The 21039-nt window shown below is 48.3% G+C and overlaps 10 protein-coding genes across 10 annotated transcripts; all 10 read left to right on the plus strand.

Moving 5' to 3' along the window:
• Positions 1–448: 448 nt before the first annotated feature.
• Positions 449–739, plus strand: TEOVI_000019700 (uncharacterized protein; the record flags this gene model as incomplete). The annotated part of the gene is made up of 1 exon (XM_067220971.1): positions 449–739. One exon carries the CDS (start codon positions 449–451, stop codon positions 737–739), a length of 291 nt encoding a protein of 96 aa, XP_067077072.1.
• A 529-nt stretch (positions 740–1268) lies between these two features.
• Positions 1269–3503, plus strand: TEOVI_000019800 (Galactose oxidase, central domain/Domain of unknown function (DUF4110), putative; the record flags this gene model as incomplete). The annotated part of the gene is made up of 1 exon (XM_067220972.1): positions 1269–3503. The coding sequence occupies one exon, from the start codon at positions 1269–1271 to the stop codon at positions 3501–3503; it is 2235 nt and encodes a 744-aa protein (XP_067077073.1).
• A 403-nt stretch (positions 3504–3906) lies between these two features.
• Positions 3907–5025, plus strand: TEOVI_000019900 (small nuclear RNA-activating protein; the record flags this gene model as incomplete). Its single annotated transcript, XM_067220973.1, has 1 exon — positions 3907–5025. One exon carries the CDS (start codon positions 3907–3909, stop codon positions 5023–5025), a length of 1119 nt encoding a protein of 372 aa, XP_067077074.1.
• A 534-nt stretch (positions 5026–5559) lies between these two features.
• TEOVI_000020000 (peroxisome assembly protein, putative) lies at positions 5560–8508 on the plus strand (the record flags this gene model as incomplete). Its single annotated transcript, XM_067220974.1, has 1 exon — positions 5560–8508. One exon carries the CDS (start codon positions 5560–5562, stop codon positions 8506–8508), a length of 2949 nt encoding a protein of 982 aa, XP_067077075.1.
• Positions 8509–8939: 431 nt separating this feature from the next.
• Positions 8940–10307, plus strand: TEOVI_000020100 (major facilitator superfamily, putative; the record flags this gene model as incomplete). The annotated part of the gene is made up of 1 exon (XM_067220975.1): positions 8940–10307. One exon carries the CDS (start codon positions 8940–8942, stop codon positions 10305–10307), a length of 1368 nt encoding a protein of 455 aa, XP_067077076.1.
• Positions 10308–11128: 821 nt separating this feature from the next.
• On the plus strand, positions 11129–13144 carry TEOVI_000020200 (helicase, putative; the record flags this gene model as incomplete). Its single annotated transcript, XM_067220976.1, has 1 exon — positions 11129–13144. One exon carries the CDS (start codon positions 11129–11131, stop codon positions 13142–13144), a length of 2016 nt encoding a protein of 671 aa, XP_067077077.1.
• A 313-nt stretch (positions 13145–13457) lies between these two features.
• On the plus strand, positions 13458–14414 carry TEOVI_000020300 (2OG-Fe(II) oxygenase superfamily, putative; the record flags this gene model as incomplete). The annotated part of the gene is made up of 1 exon (XM_067220977.1): positions 13458–14414. One exon carries the CDS (start codon positions 13458–13460, stop codon positions 14412–14414), a length of 957 nt encoding a protein of 318 aa, XP_067077078.1.
• A 444-nt stretch (positions 14415–14858) lies between these two features.
• On the plus strand, positions 14859–15965 carry TEOVI_000020400 (arginine N-methyltransferase, type I; the record flags this gene model as incomplete). Its single annotated transcript, XM_067220978.1, has 1 exon — positions 14859–15965. One exon carries the CDS (start codon positions 14859–14861, stop codon positions 15963–15965), a length of 1107 nt encoding a protein of 368 aa, XP_067077079.1.
• Positions 15966–16331: 366 nt separating this feature from the next.
• TEOVI_000020500 (adenylate kinase, putative) lies at positions 16332–17114 on the plus strand (the record flags this gene model as incomplete). Its single annotated transcript, XM_067220979.1, has 1 exon — positions 16332–17114. One exon carries the CDS (start codon positions 16332–16334, stop codon positions 17112–17114), a length of 783 nt encoding a protein of 260 aa, XP_067077080.1.
• A 542-nt stretch (positions 17115–17656) lies between these two features.
• TEOVI_000020600 (uncharacterized protein) lies at positions 17657–18781 on the plus strand (the record flags this gene model as incomplete). Its single annotated transcript, XM_067220980.1, has 1 exon — positions 17657–18781. One exon carries the CDS (start codon positions 17657–17659, stop codon positions 18779–18781), a length of 1125 nt encoding a protein of 374 aa, XP_067077081.1.
• Positions 18782–21039: the final 2258 nt, after the last annotated feature.

The following is a 21039-nucleotide window of genomic DNA, read 5'->3' on the forward strand; positions in this document are numbered from 1 at the left end:
TGCAGAAATATTCAGTTGGTTACTTCGTTTTTTGTCATAACGTACCAGAGTGTCTGGGACTGCTTTTGCTCGTCTTTTTTTTTTTTGCTACCTTACTCGTTCAGTGGCACATGGCTCTACTTCATAGTTGTTCAAGTACGTTCTCATGAGTTTCACATATAATAGCCCTTTCCCCACCGTTGGTGGTGTTCTTTATAATGTGTGTATTCGTGTGTGTCACCATAAAATGTGCTCCATTGTCACCACTTTTTTAAAAAAACAAAGAAATAATTAATGTTTCCCCTCCTCTTCTTTGATTTCATTTTTTTTCTTTTTCTTTATTCGCTGCTTCACGCCATTTTCACTGCCACACCATTATTTTAGTGCCGGAGCGGAGGTACTGACACGTCCTGCAAGCAAAAGTGTTTTTTGAACACATTGCATTTACAGTAACGAAACCGGTACCAAAATGCAAAGCAGTTGTATGCGCCGTTGCTTGAGTGCGCTGCAGCTTTACGTACTGGAGCAGAGAAAGACGGTCATGTCATATAAATATGTTGAAGACGCTGTAGGTGTTAAGGCTGCATTTAACCGTCTGAGTGCTGAGGATGTTGCGTTACTGGAGAATAAAGCGGAGGCTCTCCGCCATGACATTGCACTTCAATCTATTCTGTACAGCAATACACCACCCACAGAGGACGAGATGAATTATATCGAGAATGAAAACGATGAAGATTCTGATGAAGTTGTGACATTTTGATACCCCACGGAAATCGAGATTATGGCAACAATGGTGCAGGAAGAACACCGATGCGTATTGGCTTCAGCGCAACAGAATATGTTGTGTGGGTGGGGAAGGAGGGAAGGGAGGGGGGGGGTCAACCCATTTTAAAAAATATATATGCGGTTTGGTGGTGAAGGTTCGTTGATAGCACGGTGAGTATTTATACTTCGCTAGTAATTTCTTACCGTGTGTTGCCGGTGGTGCCACTGCCATCAGTTTGTACAATTAAATGTTCTTTACCAGGGACCCCGCCACTCTGTCGAGCGCCCCATTGCCCTCGTATTTTATTTTTTTTGTAAGCTTTAGATTCATTATTCTCCCCTCGCATACTCCGCTATTCATTTTTTATTGACTTTGTTTCTTACGGTAAGGAGAAGTCGGTTTTCATCGAAGGCGTCTCCGCACATCTCAGGGTAAAGAGACGCACTACAGAAGGGGGAAAATAATAATAAAGGAAAGCGGAACAATTTTTTTTGGGGGGCTGTAGTTTCAAATATTTTTTTCCATGGGCAAGGGTCGCGACAAGCGAAAGAAGCACGAGGATCCCTCAAAGGCTGCACGACGAGCATGCAAACAAGCACTTAAGTTGGCAAAAGGACGAGGGGTCCGTACCAATGATGCGGGTGGCGATGGTGAAGGAGGCTTCAACAATGAGGAAGCCCCAGAGGTGACGCTGAACCGCATCCGAAAAGTTGAGAGTAAAACCCGCACAACACTTGAGCAAGAAAATGTGCCACCACCAACACCACGCGCTAACGTTGTTTTTGCGCCGCATCCAGCTCGAGATCAGGAGCTACTTATATTTGGAGGGGAGTATTGGGACGGCGTGAGCACGGTGGTGTATAATGACTTGTATTTTTATCATACGAAGCGGAATACGTGGGCCAAGTTAGTAACGGCCGTGAATCCACCACCGCGTAGCAGCAGCCAAGGATTAGTGTACAAACACTACTTTCTTATTTGTGGTGGTGAGTTTGTGTCGCAGTCGCAGTCACAGTTCCTTCACTTCAAGGATGTGTGGCGCTTCGATGCCCGGAAGTACGAGTGGGAGGAACTAAAAACTTTGAGGGGTGGCCCATCATCTCGAAGTGGCCATCGGATGTGCATGTGGCGCCGTAACGCCGTACTCTTTGGGGGGTTCTACGATAACGCACAGGAGTGTCACTATTATAATGATTTGTGGGTGCTTTCACATCTTGACGGCGCAGGGAAATGGACGGCAGTCAAGACGGCTCCACATGGCGAATCCCCTCACGCACGCAGTGGTCACTGCATGGCTGTGCATGACGACACTTTATTTGTGTATGGTGGATATTCCACAGAAAAGTTTAACCGCTTCAAGAAGTCGGAGGCAACGGTACACCACGACCTTTGGACGATTAAGCTGCCGAAAGATATGTTTGACGGTGGTAACAGCAAACCAGCTGACCAGGACGGTGAGAATTTTGTTTTTTGGACAAAAGTGAGGCTTGGAGGCATTCCACCACCAATCTGCTGCGGTGTTAGCTGTGCCTTCAAGGACAAAAAGATGTATCTTTTTGGAGGTGTGGTGGATGTGGAGTCGCCTGGAGGGAAGATGATTTCGAGTTTCAACAACGATTTATTCATCTTTCATATGGATACTAATCGGTTCTATCCTGTTGTGTTGCGTGCAAAGCAAGGAGGGTTGGTAGGAGGCACCGGAAAAGTATCCGGCGGACAGGGCATGAGTCTTGAAGAGGAACTAAAGGCCTTGCAGCTGCAGCATCTTGCGAGTGAGGGCTCTACCGCTGGGGCTGGTGGTGACGGCGACGGCGAATCTAGTAGCGAAGATGACAACGATGATGATGATGATGATGCAGAAAATGGAACCGGACACGACACAGTTGATGCCCGCAAACTTAAGGAGAGTTTTGAAGTGAACAAACGAGGCCAAGTTTATCCCCATCGACGCATGGATGCCGCCATGCTCGTTGTGGGCAATACATTGTACATCTTCGGTGGTCAGTTTGAATGTGGTGCACGTGAAGTTACCATGTGTGATTTGTTCTCCCTCAACCTCAATACATGTGACACGTTCCGTGTGTTGCTTTCACAGGACCTTTCGAGCGCTGTTTGGCTTGGGAAGGATGATGAGGCAAGTGACGCCGGCTCCTGGGAGAGTGGTAGTACTGCCGTTACCGCGGTTTTTGACCTTGACTACGGTTACGAAGAGGATGAAGACGAAGGCGAAGGCGAAAGCGGTACGTTGGACGACCGTCAAGTGGTGAATCAGGTTGATGATGGTGATGAGGCACCTGAAGCTATCCCTGCTGAGCTTGACACTAATGCGACACCAGCACTTGATGAAGTAGATGGTATCACGATAGTGAAGGGGAAGAAGGGACTTAAAGTTCACAAGGAACAACTCGTGGCTCAGCTGAGTGCGAGCTGTGGCGTGCCCACACCGCTGATGAATGAAAGTGCGGCTGAGTTCCTCACACGTACATCCGCATTTTGGACGACAATGGCGGAGGAGTCGTTTAAGGACGCGGGGAACACGAAGCCTCAGTCCGAGCGGAGAATACAAAAGGAAGCCGGGAGGTTCGCCAATCGACGTTACCGTGAGGCGAAGAAACTTCTTGAGCAACTTCGTCTCGTCGAAGAGCGTGAGGAGGAGGAAGCACGCTTCTTTCGAGAATTGCGCCGACAGAAAGAAAAGGAATGGGAGGAATACGAACAGCAGTTGGCTGAAAAAGGTGAAGGAGATGAAAATAGTTGACGTTTCAACCACGATTGAGGAGAATAACGTTCTGTATGTGGGATTGGGGTTGTGTTACCATGCAACGGAGCTGTCTGGCGTCTCGGACATCAACTTAACGAGTGCTACGTGACCTTTGCTCACGCATGAATAGGGAGTGTAGGGACCCGTTCTTTCTTCTAAGGGAGTTGAAGAGAACAAAATTAAGCGGTGGAAAGGGGCAATTTTCCTGGTTGCATTGTAATATTGGCATGCGCGTTTTGTGCCTTCACCATTGTGGAGAAGAGTGCTCTAACAATTGCTTTCCTGTGAAGTCGTATACATTTGGTGGATGATGCGATGAAGTCCACGTGATTACTCCCTTGTTTTCATTTTTATATCCCCGTTTGAAGTTATGAAATAGGTCCGGCGTGTTGGTACAATAATGCATAGGAACAATCGCACACGTTGCACTATTGATGATGTGAATGGAATGCTTGCCAGAAACGCGCAGCTACGCAACGCCTTACAGGAAAGGTACAAGCAGTTGAAAATGCGATATGAACAGCTGGCAGCTCTGAGAGCGGCCCTCTCTCCTTCGCGGGGGGTGACTCTGAGGAAACTAGGTGTAAGACAGGAAACTGCTGACGGTGCTGAGGAGGTACGTTTCCTTGACGATTATACAACGGGAGGTGTGGGTAATCCCCCCTTTCGTGACGCTGGTATTTATTCAGCCAAGAATATTGTATGTTACGCACCGGTTCCACCTACACGAGACGAGTTGCGATGGAAAGGAGTGACGTTGGCATTTCCACAGTTGGCATACGTACATTCTTTGGCAATGCTGCCGGAAACAGCGAACAGTTTTTCTAAAGCTCTCCAGTGGAGTCGAGAAGAAGATAGTGCACTCAGAGAGCAGGTTCACGCCTACAAGGGCGCAAGGTGTGGACCTTCTTTTTGGAAAGCACTTGGTGCACCCGGTCAATCACGATTCGAAGTGGCGAGTCATTATATTAGGTTGCAGCAGCTTGGACTCATCGAACCGGGGAAAAACGACAAAACGATGATGTGGATCCCAGAGGAACAACGCGATATTGCTTTGCGGGAGGCAGTGTGGCGTCATTTAGGTGATGAGGGTGGCATTATGGCGGCTTACGTGGAAATTATTAGCGTTGCAGCACGGAAATGTGTGTACCTTTCGGAGGTAACATGTAATGAATCACTTGTGTTCCCTCCGTATGTGTGGGTGAAGCGTACCACCTTCAATTGGCTAACTTCACTTCTCATACAGAAAGCGAAAGCTCCTCTCGTGCGATGTGAAGGAGAATTTTCAGATGATACACCTTTGTGCATGCACTTTAAGAGTGACATTTCCCTAAAACTTTCTGCAGAAGATATGATGGCGTGTTTGTTGGCTTTCAAGGGTGAGGTGTTCGGAGAGGTGGGTGGACTGCGGTTTATTGAGCGCGCGTTTTTGCCGAAGAATAGGACCTATGCACTGAAGGCCACAGACTTCATGGCTAAAAGAGAGGGCAAGAAACATAAACTGGATGAAGAAGTTTGAGGTGCCTGGGGGCGATCAAAAACAAAGGAGCATAGTGCCAAGTAATGTGATTATCATGCACAATATATCACTGTTCCTCACCTTGCGCGCACTCGCATATGAACTTGCTGTTGCGCCATATCTATGTGTGCGTGGGTGTTACTGAGAACCCTCGCTTTCCTTTGCTTGTTTGCCGATGCTGTTGCTGCTGCGGTTCCTCCTGTCCATTTGTGTGAGTACTGCGTATAAATTAATGCGTAAATATATACGGCACTGAGGAGTTTGTATGTTTGTCTCTGTAGTTTATCTCACTGGGACTGAGTGTTTGATATTGTATGTTTTGTGTATTAGCGTGACAGACTTCCAACTGAGGCACGTTGCTCGGTACTTCACTAGGATCTATTTTTCTCTTTTACCTATCCTACTACCACATTCCGTTCGTAGGGAATCAGTGAGGTAAATTAATTTGTTCATTATTATTTTTTAAATAGCGAGAAGGGAATCGAACGAAGGCCTTTTAAGGAAAAGGAAGGGATTTTTTTTTCTGTTTGTGGAATGATGTCACGGACCGTTGAGCTCGAGCGTTGTATCCTGCGCACCAAAACGTACGAAGCATACAAGAATGTTCTGCAGCAGAGCACATCCATGACCGATAACGCGCAGTCGTTAGTGAACACCTTAATTCAAACACATGGTGAGATGCACCTTGGCGAGAAGATTCCATCCGGTGATGGTCGTCCTGTTGAGTTCGTGGTGGTTGACTTGGTTCCTGCAACAGTCGGTACCTTAACAGAATCGACTACTGTTATTGTCCTTCCACCTTCCTCGGATGGGAAGGAGCTGCCGCCTACCGCTGCCATGGGAACGACGGGGAGCTCCGCTGAGGGCACCGGCGCCGATGGGGTGAGTACAAATAATGAATTGGAGAGAGGCGGTATATGTTCCGTTAGGTTAGACTACTCGCTTTCGGGTTCCTCCACGGCTGCATCGGAGGCTTTTCTTCTAAGCACACTTCTGCAAGACGGCAGTATTGTGTGTGTGGGCGACGAGGAATACACGACTGCGTTTACACTCGTGAGGCAAAGGGATGACCCAGTGCCTACGACAGAGCAGCAGGAGCAAGCAGAAACACAACGAAGAAAACAGCAGTGCGATACGCTACCCACCTTGTATGTTTCACCAAGTGTCTTTCGCAACATTCGGGCCTTTCTCATGCTTGACGTGCTTCCTACAATCATGAAATCGCGTTTCCAATACAATGATGATCAGTTGTGTGTACCTGTGTCGCTTTTTCGAGAGGTGCACAACGGAAGTGGCGCCCCAATAACTATTGAGGCGGTTAGTAGCGGAAGCCGAAAGGAGTTGCATCTAAGTGCTGTTGCAGTTACACCTGCATGGCCGGTGTTTATTTTAACGGAAGTGTTTGGTGAAAGCTACGAAACTCTTCTCACCGCAACTCTAAAAGCTTCCGAGAGAGCCCTTCATGGGCGGATTGTAGCTGAGGGGGATGTTATTGTTCTTTCTGTCACCCCGACTCAACTTGTTGAAATGCAGTTAGAGCCTAATACTGCTGTGGAGGCGGTGCTGGTGCAGGTTATCCATGCTGTACAGAGCGGTTGTGCCCTACCAGCGGTGGTTACATCTGTGCTGCACGACGGCGCAATCGCTATCCCCTTCCGAGTTCTTGAAGTGAACACGCTGTCAGGCGCTGCATACGGCCGCATTGAGCTAGAAGACAAGGGCAACGGTACGGAGCTGCTCTTGTTATTACAAAATGCTCTGGCTTCTCCCGACACTACGCCGCTCTTTCCGCCCCCTCCCACCCCTCCGACGTTCTTCCCACAGCTGTCTCTGACAATGAACATCCGCAGCGCATTGGAGCGTTGTTACGTGCCAAGCAATGCAGGCACCACCAGTGTGTTTGTGGTGCATGCAACTAAGGAAAACTTGCCAGTTGAGTGTGTTTCGATGGTTATGGCACTTCTTGGCGTGGAGTGTCTTCTTGTTGACATGGAACGGAAGAGCGACGAAGAAGTGCAGAGGCTTCTGGGGGCGTATATGAGCTGTTCTGGGGAAGTCGCTTTGGTTATTCGTAATGCGCAGAAGCTTGATCAACGCACCGAACTGTTGCGCTTGTTTGACGCAGACAACTCAGGCAATGGAGTTGATGGCACTTGTAGCGACGGTGATTGCTTAAATGGTATTCGTGTCATATTTCTTGTTTGTGAGTGCGTGGAAGCTCCCCCACCTGCAGTGGCTGCGCAGGCGCGCAACGTCGAGGGGGTGTTGAAGGGTACACATCCTTCTGAGAAGGATCGTCGCTTAATCGTTGAAAATATTTTCACAGGAGCCCAGCGGTCCCGTGGCTTTTGCAAGAGTTTACTACTATCATTTGATTCTGTTGCGTCGTGGACCGTTGGTCTAAGTACCGTCGATGTGGTGGCGTATGCTGAAGAATGCGTGTCTGTCTTGGCGTCCATGTCACTTCCGGACGGCGTTCTACCGGTTCTATCCGAGTCCCTGTGCAGCAGCATTTTGGAAAAATTTCAGAAGGCTCACGGACACAATCTGGTGTCAACAAAACTACAACCTGTACGCTGGAGTGATGTTGGTGGTCTCGAGGACGCCAAGCGCGAGTTGCGTGAAATGATTCAACTGCCGCTGCTCTACCCGGAGCTGCTGGGAAACGGTGGTAACGCAAAACATGGGGCCGGCATTCTTTTCTACGGCCCGCCCGGCTGCGGCAAGACGCTCTTGGCGAAGGCCGTAGCCACCGAAATGAACATGAATTTTATGGCTGTGAAGGGCCCCGAGTTGATCAATCAGTATGTCGGTGAAAGTGAGAAAAATATACGTCTACTGTTCCAGCGTGCGCGCGACAACTCGCCGTGTATTATATTCTTTGATGAACTGGACGCATTGGCTCCGGCGCGTGGAGCCAAAGGTGACGCCGGTGGAGCAATGGATCGCGTCGTGGCACAGCTGCTCGTGGAGGTTGATGGTGTTGGCCACAGTCGCAGCGATGGAACTGCAGCCGGGAAGGTGTTTATTATCGCCGCCACCAACCGCCCAGATTTGCTTGACCCCGCACTACTGCGGCCCGGCCGCTTTGACAAACTTTGTTACCTAGGTATTCCTTCCACACGCAGTGAGCAATTGGTTGCATTACGAGCACTGACACGCAAATTTCACCTCGCTGAAGATGTTGATCTGGAAGCTCTACTGCAGCCAATGACTTTGGATTACACAGGCGCTGATCTGTTTGCATTGTGCTCTGACGCTATGATGTTTGCGGTCGAGGCTATGCTGCAGGAATCTCTAACTTTTAACGAGGAGGGTTCCCCCTCTATGCTGGCAGAGCCGGCTAAAAACTTGGTCGTCCGCATGAACGACTTTGTGAGGGCACGTGACCAACTGAAGCCATCGGTGACTGCTGAAGACCTTCGCCGATACGAAAGCCTTCGCACCAAATTTACCGCTAATTCGGGTCGTGTGGCTGATTGAAAACTCCGTACTGTTACTGTTCAACGTGTGTTCGAAACGGTGGCTGTGAGACGAGACAACCCGCAGGATGAGGGTTGCGGAGCCGGCAGAAGGAGATATCACTTCGGCGAGGAGCACTAGTAATGAACCCTTTTTTCAAAAAAAAAAGTTGTTTTGTTTGTGGCGCAAGCTGTTTTTTCCTTTTTTTTAAAAAAAAAAGGCGTAACGAATGGTATTATACGCTGGCGCTGCGTAGGCGTCGGTGGGGCTGGTGTTGTTAAAGTCGTTCTTTTCTCCCCGTCTAAGCGTTGGGGTTTTCTTTTCGGTGTCATTCCCATTCCCCTTCCCGGACATTTTTTTTGTACATGAACTTCAATGAACCGGCCGACACACGCAACTAACGGTTTGTTGGAGGGTGCTAGAAACAAGGTGCAGCCCAACGCGCGGCAGAAATGACGGGAAAAAATCACTCGGTCGACAGGAGTAGCGGATTTAGCTTATTAATTGATGGGAACGAGCAGGAAAATGCCGAGCTCACCTCCGCAGCCGCCTCCTCCCCCTCCTCCTTTACCGTGAGGCGTCGCATGAGCATGCGGGAGCACCTTAGTCTATTCGCCATGTCCTTTAGCTACGGATTGTGCTTTAACACTCTTAATAACATTGTTATTCCCAAGACTGTCGCAAGAATAACACACGGCAAGGAAAGTCTCTGGGTTGGTGTGCTAATGGGTATTGGGGCCCTGTGTCAAATCACTTCCCCTCTGTTTGGCGCCTGCAGCGACCGGCTGGGTAACCGAACCATGTTCTTGACGAATGGAGCCATGCTGACAGTTGTTGGCCTCGTCTTATTTACCTTCGTTGAGATTACGAATTCAATGTTAGTTTTGTGTATCGCACACTTCGTCTCCTCGGTGGGTCTCTCAGTTGCGTACAGCATGGTAGTTGCTCTCCTGAATGATTATGTTGCTAAGGAGGAGACTGGAAAGGGGAGCAGTGCCATGGCACTGCTAGCAATTATAGGAAGTGGTGTTGGCTACACGATGTTGGCTGTCGGTGTCTCCACAGTTTTCTGTCTCGGGACGTATGCGCTTGCAACCATCTTTTGTTTAGTAATCACATTAAATTCTATTCCATCGGAACCACTGAGACAGCCGCCTCAAGCGTTGCACTTCAGTGACACGATACTGAACTCCTTCACCATTCCATCCTTTCGAATTTTCCCCGACTTTGGCTTTGCGTGCGTCGGGAGGGGGCTTTTTAACTGCGGTCTGGCAGTACAAGTATATATCATATTTTTCCTGCGAGACATTGTGCAGTTGGCGAGCCCCGCAGAGGTAACCTCGGCGCTGTCTGTTGCAGCTCTCCTCGGTGGCCTGTTGGGAGCCGGGTTGAGCGGTCCCGTCTCCGACCGTGTGGGACGTAAGTCACTGATATATCTTGCAGCGGTGACATGCTCCCTATCGCTGCTCATGTTATTAGAGGTAAGAAGTTTGGAGTTTCTGTACATTATTGGGTTTGTGCATGGAATGGGAAGCGCGTCATTCCTTTCGGTGGACTACGCGATTGGTGTGGAAACGTTACCGCGGAAGGACGGCATGCCGATTGATACAGCAAAGGATTTGGGCATCTTCGGTGTGAGTGCGACAATTGGCACGTTTGCCGGACAGCTACTGTACGGTATGCTGCTTCACATGTATGTGTCTAAGGGGGAAGGCAACACCCAGCGCTACAGCAGTATCGGGTTTGTTGCCGTCTACAGTGTGTCGTGCATGGCTTTTATTTGCAGTGGGATCACACTAGCGTTTATTAACACGAAGTAAAGGATTTGACACTGGCGCAACCATATCTCGAGCCGGAGTGTGGTTCAGGGAACAGGTAACAGCGGAAATTGAAGCAGGTGAAGTCCCACGATGTGTTTGCTAAGTTGCTGCTTGATGCGGTTCCACCCGCAGGTAGCCTCCATGAAGTTCACGAGCAGCCGAAAGAGTCCGCGTATGACAAATAGATGAGTGGCTTGCCACAGATAATTTTTTTCCCTCTCTTTTGTGTTGGTCGTTTAAATAACGGTCACAAGGTGCGTTTGTCTGCGTAGCACTCCGGTGGAAATAATCTTATGTTGTGGCACATATGGGGTGAAGTTGCTGAGCATTTGTATGAACAGTCCCGCGTAACGCTGGTTTTGAACTTGCCGTGTGTTGTCTTTTTTTTTTTTTGAAGGTTTTGTTTATTCTACCCATTTTCCTTTATCGGTGATGTGGGCCAAGGTTCTCTTAGAAGATGCAATTCCGCTCAATCTCTTCTCTCTTTTTTTTTCGGTTTTTACATGACTTTTTATCCGTTTATACGTGCACAGGGGTCCTGGCAGAGACGGAGCCGTGTGGTAGACTTCTGAGACGTTACTTTCTTTTGCCGCGGCTTCACATTGTTATGCACCAATAAGATGGTATTTGGAATGTACCTAAATTGCAAGTCGTGTTTGCCACTGGCGCTACTCTTGTGTTTGTGCTTCGTGTGGAACGAAAGGACTGGAGAAGTGGCTTTGGTTCCATCTCTAGACCCTCTTCCAAATATTTAATCATTCAAGTTACTCCTTCATCTTCACCCACTGTGACTAACCAACAAAACAAAGAAACATAAAGACATGTCGTCTTCAGACATCGCGGTAAAGCGGATCCGTCGCCAATGGGAACCTGAAGATAAGGCATGGCACGATGAGGCGCTGCAGCTGCCATGGGAGGAGGTCTCACCGCCGCTGCACAGCACCACCTTATTTGCCTTACGTAACGTCTTTTTCTTTTCTCACGCTACAGCAGTCCAGGCGCGCACAATTAGTGTCTTTTGTTCTTCGGGAAACAGTACCATAGTTGAAGCACCAACTGGTAGCGGGAAGACACTTGCCGTGCTCATTCCACTGATGGAACGTACAGTACGGGCGTGTGATGCTTTTGTTGCAGCGCACAACTTTCCGTTGCTACGGCGCGATATTATCGGCATCGTTCTGGCCCCGTCGCGCGTCCTTGCGGAACAAACGTTTGTGGTCGGTCGCAACCTTGCCGCACGCCTGCCGCATACAATACGGTTCGCCCTGTGCGACGGGGCGGTACAGTCAGCGGATGTAGTTCTAAAGAGTTTAAAGGCTGCGGCGCGTGGTGCGGGAACTTTTCTGGTGACAACGCCACGTGACTTAGTTGACTTTATTGCTGCTTTAAATACAAAGCGTCCTACAGAACACCCACCTGTAGCGAGAAGTGACGCCGAAACTAGCGAGGGCGGCCGGTCAGTGCACAACGAACCGGATGAACGGGAGGAGCTTCTGGCCGCACAAGACGAGGAAACACTGCGACGCTACTATGAGAAGCGCGGTAGGCGTAAGGACACGAGCGAGAAAGACACTGGACACAACGTACAGCTGCGTGGCTGTCACAATGAGCGGTTTGTACTTGTAGTGGATGAAGCGGATCTTGTCTTTCATTCAGTTGAGATGCGTGGAATCGTGACTGAGTTTGTGGCGACGCACGCTTATTTGCAGCAACCACTGGACAAGCGCCTGAAGGAAGAGCGTGGTGAATCCACGTCAACATCGACAAATTCCTCGGAGAAAACCTTATCGATGGATTTGTCATTTGTCGGCGCAACTGTGTCAACTTCGACGGAGGTACAGACTTATGCTGAGAGGGCGTGTGCTGCTCTCCAGTCCAAGTTACACAAAGTGGTGCTTAATAGCAATGAAGACTTTGTAACCCAACTGCAGAACCGCTATCTGCTTTGTGAGGCACATGACTTTTTACCGATATTGATTCAGCTAATGAACTTACACTCATCCAAAAAGCATTTTATCTTCTTTAACAGTCCCAGAACGCTCCGTTTTGTTGAAAAGTTGTTTTCCCGTTTGGTGGAGAGCCATCAAATGTTGTTGTGCATCAACCATGTGTTTGTTATGTACGAGGGAATGAACGAGCGCACCCGACTGGACCAGTACAATGCTTTCCTCAATCACAAAGCGGAGGTGAAGGCGGGCGCTACAGATGGGAAGAAGGCTGCACTGCTCTCCGCAACTGAAAAAAAAAACCAGTTTTACACCAGCGGTTGGAAACGGGAAGGTCGACAACCCGGTGGCAGGGGTGCGATTCTTCTTTGCACGGATGTGGCTGCGTTTGGCTTGGATGTACGTGATGTAGATTATGTCTATCACTTTGAACCTCCAACAACTGTGCAATCGTACGTGCACCGCATTGGACGTGTTGGGCGGATGGGTATGAGAGGAAGCAGTATACTGATTCTTCCTTGCTTCAGTACAGATTCCTCACTGACAGAAGCTCCCGAACGAAAGTCAACGAGCACGAGGTTTAACACATTAATCAACACGAAGAGCGCAACGTCCAGCATTCAGACACAGCAGGTATCAGAGGCTGACCTTAGCGAAGAGCGACGCCAGTATCTGAAAGAGTTGGGCGAGCGAAGTGAGTTGCAGCCGTGTTCCATTCCCCCTTTCGCCCCCATCGCGGCAACTGTACGAAACGTGATTTCCCAGCACAATAAAATTAAGACATTGGCTCAGCAGGCGGCCATGTCCATGTGCACCGCTCCATCTTCTGTGGAAGGGGTGAAATCATGGTTTGACCCTAAACTCGCTCTCCACGCCCTCCTGCTTAACTGATGTGTCAGTGCTTCCAATGTGCACAAAAGACTGGCACAATAAGTGTTTGTCGTCTTGTTACTACTCTGTGAGGCTCGCCTCGCGCCTATTTCGATTAAAAAACTACACACCTCTTTCACGGTATGATAACGGTACTAAACACCTTGTTTTTCCTAATAACTCTTTTTTTCCCTACCAATATACCACCTCCCGTTGTAGCGGTTGCCAGTGAGTTGTGCCTAATACATATTCTTAACTGGGGGTGTGGTTTTTTGATTTTAATTTCATCTTCTTTCACATAATATTTGTGTGATCAACATTAGAGCCAGATGTGATGTACAGCTATAACAACATTATTGAAAAAAATGAGCCATGCAAAAAGGATGTGATTGAGAACCTTCAACTGAGCCTCTCACCAACCGGAGCGGTCAGACAATTTCGTGTGGACGAGCGCGTGGATGTGGTGGTGGTGGAGGGTTTTTTGTCGAATGACGAGTGCGACCAGCTCATCGCTGCATGTGAAAAGGTTGGATACACATTCTGGCGGCAAAAGGATCCTAACGCTGAAGGGGAAGAAGCTGGATGTTGCGGGGAAGCTGAAGCCCGTGCCTTCCGTGTGGTGGACACTATCGAAGCGAATTTCCCTACGTTGTCGCAGGTTCTCTCCTCACGAATAGAGAAGGTAGTGAAGCTGGATCCAAAAACGTTTTCTCCCTCTATGGAAGGGGCTGAGGAGTTATTTGCACGTGACCTTGAGGGTACATGGGTTCCCCAACAACTAGCACAAAACCTTTTGTTCGCGCGCTATGGTGCGGGTGGTCACTTCTCTCCGCATATCGACGGCTCCACCATCGTTGATATTAACACTCGGTCCCTTTACACTTTGCTTATTTATCTTAATGATTGTGAAGCAGGTGGAGAAACGGTGTTGTTTGACGGGGAACAGGCGGAGGTGCTGAAGCGTGATCCAGAAAGTGGGAAATATATTGGGAGGCGGGAGAACCGCATAGGTGCTGTGAAACCTACGAAAGGCACCGCTGCTTTCTTTTACTATGATGTGTTGCACGAGGGATCGCCTGTGGGAGAGGGCCACTCCAAGTACATCATTCGCGGTGATTTTCTGTACCGTCGTAACCCACCGATCCTAACAGCGGAGAACGATATGAAGGCGTTTGAATTGTATGAAAAGGCGCGCGTAGCCGAAAGTAATGGAGACGTTTTCGCAGCGTGTGAAATGTTTCAGCGGGTGCGAAAGCTCTCCAAAGGAGTAGCAGAGTTATACCAACTGTGAGCTAAGGAGCCGCTTCACTACTTTGTTTTATTTTTCGTTTCGGCGCGGCCGTCCGGGTGGGGTACAAGATATATTGCTGGTAGCCCACCCTTACACGTTTTACAAAGCAAGTTTACGAGTAACAATGGGTGGGAACCGCCCAAAAAATGGAAAGAAGACTTACATGCGGCGGGCGGAAAGGGGGTTTTATGTTGTTTTTTTTTTTGCACTTTAGCGTGGTGTTAAGAGTCAATCAAGGGGGTTCTGTGAACGGTTTTAACGAGAACATATTACAGCACTAAGACAAGTCTAAATAGTGAACCCCGTAAGTTTTTAAAGGACTGTTATTTGATCCTCCAATCCCTTTTTTAATATATATATATATATATCTTCGCCTTCTGATTATGAGGTTCGCGCATTACTTTGCTTACATTCCTTCACCACAACCCTATCGTCAACCACAAGATGGAGTCCGGGGGGTTTGCAGAAGACTATGACCCAAATAGCTCTTTGCATCATCAGTACTATGAAAGTTATTCAGATCTTGCTGTGCACCGCTTGATGCTGGAGGATGCGCAACGCATGTCGTTTTATCGCAAATCCATAGAGCAAAGTGCATCCATTGAAGGAAAAGTGGTGGTAGACGTGGGTTCCGGCACGGGGATTCTCTCGATGTGGGCGGCACGCGCTGGAGCGAAGCACGTCTTTTCCATTGAAGCATCATCGCTGAGTGAATTTCAAATCGGAGTCGTCGAAGACAATGATCTTTCGACGAAGATAACGGTACTCGGAGACACAGTGGAGAATATTATTGCCGGTGGTGTAGCGAATTTCGTGAACCGTCACAAGGCTAAATTGGGGAAATGTGGCGTAGCAGTGCTTCTATCCGAATGGATGGGGTTTTATCTGTTCCATGAAGGTATGCTTCCCTCCGTCATCCGTGCGAGGAACTTCTTTCAAGATGTCAACGCCGCCCTGGGGGTTTTGCAGCCTATTGAAATGATCCCTGAGCGCGCCACTGTTTTCGTCGCCCCTATTACTTGCAAACCGTATTATGTGCAGCGATACAAAAACTTTTGGCGTGATGTTGACGGCTTGGATTTTAGTCGCTGTGGACGGATAGAATATGAAGTATATCTCGAACAGGCGTCACCTCTCGTTGAGTGTTTACCACCCTTGTGCCTTCTCCACGAAGGTCTTTCCCTGATTGAGTTGAATTTATCAACAGTTCAGGAGGAGGTACTCACATCATTGCATAATACCGTCCATTTCGACTTGAAGGAATCCGCTGAGTTTCAGCAACACGCCAGGGAAGCGGGTAGTGAAGGACGGGTTTCTGTGGACGGTTTTACCGTATGGTTTGATGTAAGTTATGGTGCCCACACACTTAGCACATCACCTCGCAGCCCTTCCACTCACTGGAAACAAACCACCATCCTTCTTCCAAGAGAAGCCCGAAACGAAGAACTCGTGTCCTTCCCCGTAGAGGGTGGCGAGCTCGGTGTGGAGATGCATATTAGTGCATCAGATAAAACCCTTCGCTTCTACACCATTGAGCTCGAGTTAAAATAACGTCGTAATCAATCTTTTTTGTTTCGCTTACAAATGCGTGGTGGAGCTGATGGTCGAAGGAGTGCTTACGCAAATGAGGATGGTTGTATGCATACAGAAAAGGATTGTACATGAGACATCGCACTCGGCTATTAATACATGATCCCCTCACCCCTTCTTTTCTCCTTTTGCTCCATTCTCTCCTTTTTCCCTCATGTCATGGCCTTTCAATATGTGTTCGTTCGTGCAGTTTGTACAAGAGGAGCAAGTACACAAGGAAATTTTATAGCTCGGCAAGAAACTGAAGAAAAAATATATAGAAAAACAAAACAGGAAATAAACCAGGCGGAAACATTTATTTTTTTTCTTTTCTAGAGAGGGCAGCATATGTCCACCGGCCAACTTTCAGCGGATGCGGTGAAATACCTTGAGGAGAAGCGTGTCACTTACCTGCTGGAGGAACTCTTTCACGATGTGCTGCGGAACCTTCCCGAAAACCCCTTAGAGTTCCTTCTTAAAGCGCTGGAACGTAAAACCACATTGCATCTCATAATTGTGGGCCCTCCGGGCAGTGGCAAACAGACGCAGGCCCGTCGCATCGCAAAGAGGTATGATGCGGTACATGTTCGCGCACAGGATATTTTCCTCAACGAAGTAAAGAGACGCACACCCGAGGGAGAAATCATAGAGCGCTGCATGCGAGATGGCGAGCAGGTGCCCTCACATATTTCCTCAGAACTTGTCATTAGACGGCTTCGCGAGGATGATGTTGTCAAAAGGGGGTGGGTGCTTGACGGATTTCCGCAAACGCGCTCACAGGCACTGCGTCTTCAGACAGCGGGACTTTCACCTCTTCTTTTCATTATGCTCGATGTTGGGAACGAGGTGTCGGTAAAACGCTGCGCAGGCCGGCGGTACGAACCCATAACGCGGAATATTTATCATATCGAGTATTTGCCGGCACCAAGCGGCATGCATTTGGAGCTCATGTCTCCCGATGACGAATCGAGGGCTGCTGTGGCGAGCAGGTGGAAATACTTCGATGCTAGGCGGGGTGAACTCGTTGGTTGTTATGAACCAATGTACGTTCGCATCGATGGTGACCGACCATTTGACACTGTATTCGCTGAGGTATGCGAGCAGGTGGACTCGAGGTTTGTTTCAGTGTAATGTTGGCGCGTGAGGCAAGAAATAATGGTGAATTAAAGAACCGCGCAACGTTCTTTGGGCTCTTGGTGAGAATACTCTCGAATGCACAAAGAAAAGGGAACATATGTATTGTAGAAGGATGGAAATGAAAGGAGGAAACAATGGATGTTTGCGGCGCCTGCAAGTTCCGCCAGAGACATGCAACCGCCTGCGGTGGATTTGGCCGCGCATGTCGGTTGGATATATTGTTTCTCTACCATCTCCCTTCCTAGCTTAGGTATTTGGTTGTGGATGCTCTACTTTTTCTTTCTTCCCCCCTTTTAAAAATAATTACCATCCTTAAATGGTGGCGAAGACTAATTTCTTTTTCTTTTCCTTCTTCTTAGGGCTCACTACTTGTTTCAGTGTGGCCAAGCTGTTTTGAAAACTTCGAAACGAAGAGGAATAATAAAGAAAGACACTGGAAGAAGTAAGCATTAACCTCCCGTTGTGGTGAGTACGCGCCAGCTCGGGTTCCAAGCTGTAGTAACTTAAACGATTTCCGCGTTGTTGGTAGATACGAAATGCTCTCTGTGAGTCCGCCACTTCGGCGTTACCGCCTTTTCCATCCGCGGCGGGAGGCGATACCGATGCATATGTGCCCTGCTAAGACAATATTTCCGCTCATTAACAGCAACAATCTCCTTGTGAAGACGCGTAACAGTTGGGAGGACTTCACTGGGAGAAAAGAGTTCGATGAAGATCACCCACTTCCAGTTGTTGGGTCGCGACTAAATGGCCGCACTACCCAACATAAATGGAATCACTGGGATCAATACCTCAACCCACAAATCACACAGTCGATTAAAGACTTAACACCAACTCCCGAATATGTGGGAATGCGCTGCGGCCACAATATGATCAAAATGGGATGGATGAAAATAGGCGGGAGCTGGAAGTATTCAAGGGGATACAATGACAGACGCCGAGTGTTCGCAAGAGGGCAATGGCAGGAACGTAAAATGACTCCCCGCTTCATGCTTGCCCCTCGTGTCTCAGCCGGTGGCCCTCGCAATCGTTACGAAGGAAAGTTGGTGTTTTCCCCACTGAGGCTCAGCAAACTTCTTTGGGCCATCGATACAGGTCGAATAAACCCCAATGAAGTGATAACACTGTACCACCTGCGGCAGGCCAATGTTGTGGGGGAACGCGAAATTGTGTGGCCTGGATTTGTGCTTATAAGCAATGGTGTGCGCCGTGTACCTTACCCCATTCATATCGAATTACAAAATGCATCGGCTGAGAGCATTCGTCTTATTGAAGAAGCGGGTGGTTCCTTCACGTGTGTATATATGACGCATGAAGGTCTATACCAGGAACTGCATCCCGAGGAATATCCAATATTTATGGACCAGGAACTGCCGGAGCGCCGCGGCCTCGAGAGTTTAGCGACAAACCCCAGCAAACGTGGTTGGTTGACACGCTGGTATGAAGACAGCAGTAAATACGCACATCCCGCCGCGGGGCGCCGCTATTCTCATTATCTGAAACCGCCGACCGAACGAGATTTCCCCGCCACAGTGGAGGAATATGAAATGGTGAAACATCATCAAAAATGGCACCTCAATCAACCGGGAACCGGAACGTTGCTTCCTTGGCATTCTTACAACACGGCGGATTTGGTAAAGCGAGCGGCAGGTCGTTTGTAGAGATAGATGCCGCCGATTTTTTCTTCTTTTTGCGTTTCGCCTTGCCACAATATGCGCGGCTGGGCAGTCTACACATGGAACTGAAAGGAACTTTTGCGCTTTGGGAGGGTTTGGGGTTGTTGACACTTGGTTTGTTGTCGTTGTTGTCGTTGGTATGGCGAAATAATGTGTTTAATTGTTTTCGGTCGTTCGCTCACATTCCCATATCCTTTCGGCAAAAAAGTACAGGAGTGGTGCGGGAAGAAATCTTTGTTTTTTTTTTTTTGAAAACTTGCGTCGGGAATGCTTTGGGCTTACGTTTTTTCTCGGATTGGTAACCTTCACCCCTCTTTTTTTCTATTACTCAGCAGTCGTCTGCAAGAGGGTGTAACTTTTAAGTGCCAAACATGCTTGACTCCGTACGTCCACCGCTAACGGAAGTCGAGTGGTTGACCAGTGTCAGAGCTTTTATGGAGTTTGTTCGACAAAAGGGGCCAACTCCTTTCCAATTTGATTTTTGACCTGCTCGAAACCCCAGACTAATTTATCACGTGGATGGTCAACTGACCATTGAAAACGGGAATCTAATGGTTTATTTTGACCAACAGCATAAAATGGAGATGGCTTCATGAAGACAATCAATGGTAAGCTTCACATTTCCAAGGAATGCGGATTTCCCCATGGAAAGCGAAGAGGCGCGAGCAGCTCTACAGACGGAGTGGGCGACAACATTGGGAGCCACAGAATCAGCGCTTTATTATCAGTTTGAAAGTGCATGTGCCCAAATGGCTGATGAAAATTTTCGGGTGCAACCGAATGCAAGCGAACTGCTGCTTTGGTGCATGCAGCAACAACTAACGCAAATGCAAGAAAAAATAAAACGGCAGGCCTAAACGATTGAAGCGTTGCAGAAACAGATGACGGCTCCAGAAGGGAAAAAAGCTAAAGAAGAAAAGAGCCAGCAACGTCCCGGAAATAATGATGATGGAAAGTTTAAACTTATGGACCAATGGGTATTGGAGGGACACACGGAACAACAGGCGACAACAACTGCTCCTCTTCCCAGAGTGGTAAGTATGAGAGGTGCTTTCCAGGGCTTACGAGAGAAGGCGTCGCCGTTTGGGATAAGAAGAGAGGAAAAGATGCGCTCCTTTGATGGCGCAGTGGATTACACGAAGCGCAGGGGTCCCAATCAACTTATCACGGCTTACCAATATGTGTTCCCCGCGACTGTATCACCGGACCCAGTGTACAGGGAAACACGGAAAATCTTTGTGTCATGGCTTATGGGACCGCAGAATGGAATTATATCAGAGGGGTATTAACGATTGGGAAAACACTTTTATACGCAGTTGCGCTTGATTCAAACTGTTTAAGACAACCCTGGGGTGAGAATGCAGGATATCCGCGATGCTATAGAATTCCCTCACAAAAAGGACTACATATTCCTGCAATCCGCTCTAAAAGCAAAGAAACAGAAACAATCGATTCTACTGAACCAGTCACGATGTTACACATGCGGTCGAGTGGGGCATTACAGTGCAACCTTTAGGATAAACAAGACGGCATCAGAAAAGAGACCAAAAAGATACAACAGACCCCCGAAGCAATGAACTCAAACGCCCTTCATGATAGCGTAGCTAAAGTTTCACAAAATAAATGCCTTGTGGACCATTTTGCAGTGGAAAAACATAAGCCGTGCAGGAGGAAATAACCCGAAAAAAGGCGAGAGCAGCATGGCACATGAAAATAAAACATTCCGCAACAGCCGATCAACGGATGGGGAGGGGTTTTCCACAAGGAGGTAGAGTGGCTCTGCTAACGGTTTTACACCGAAAAACAGCAGCAAAATCTATCAACGGAGTAAGTATTATTATTTCAGTTCCCACGCGAAATGATCCATACATCTTGGCGTTGGCCTCAGAAGCCAACAGAATAGCAATGTGAATGTGGGAATGATTTCCCTTTCGTGGATACGACAGAGGATGATGCAAGCAGCGACTAGACGATTTGATGAGGCTTGGAGCATCATGAATAGCACAGATGATGTGGAAAGAGAAAGAGAGAAAGTAACAAACAAGGAGTCTGAATTGCGCATTGTGGAAAAGGATGCCCAAATAATGAAGCAGCCGCGTATCATTAGCCCAGTTTCAAAGAGACATATGACAGGATGGGTTGTGTGCCATTATTTGTGATGGAAGAAAAACAGAATTGGAAGAAAGCGTTGGTTTATTGCATGACCAAAGGCTAAAAAGAGCAGGGATGATTATGAGGCATAT

This window comes from Trypanosoma equiperdum (genome assembly GCF_001457755.1).
Source record: "Trypanosoma equiperdum strain OVI genome assembly, contig: ctg_126, whole genome shotgun sequence".
NCBI classification, from domain to species: Eukaryota; Euglenozoa; class Kinetoplastea; order Trypanosomatida; family Trypanosomatidae; genus Trypanosoma; species Trypanosoma equiperdum.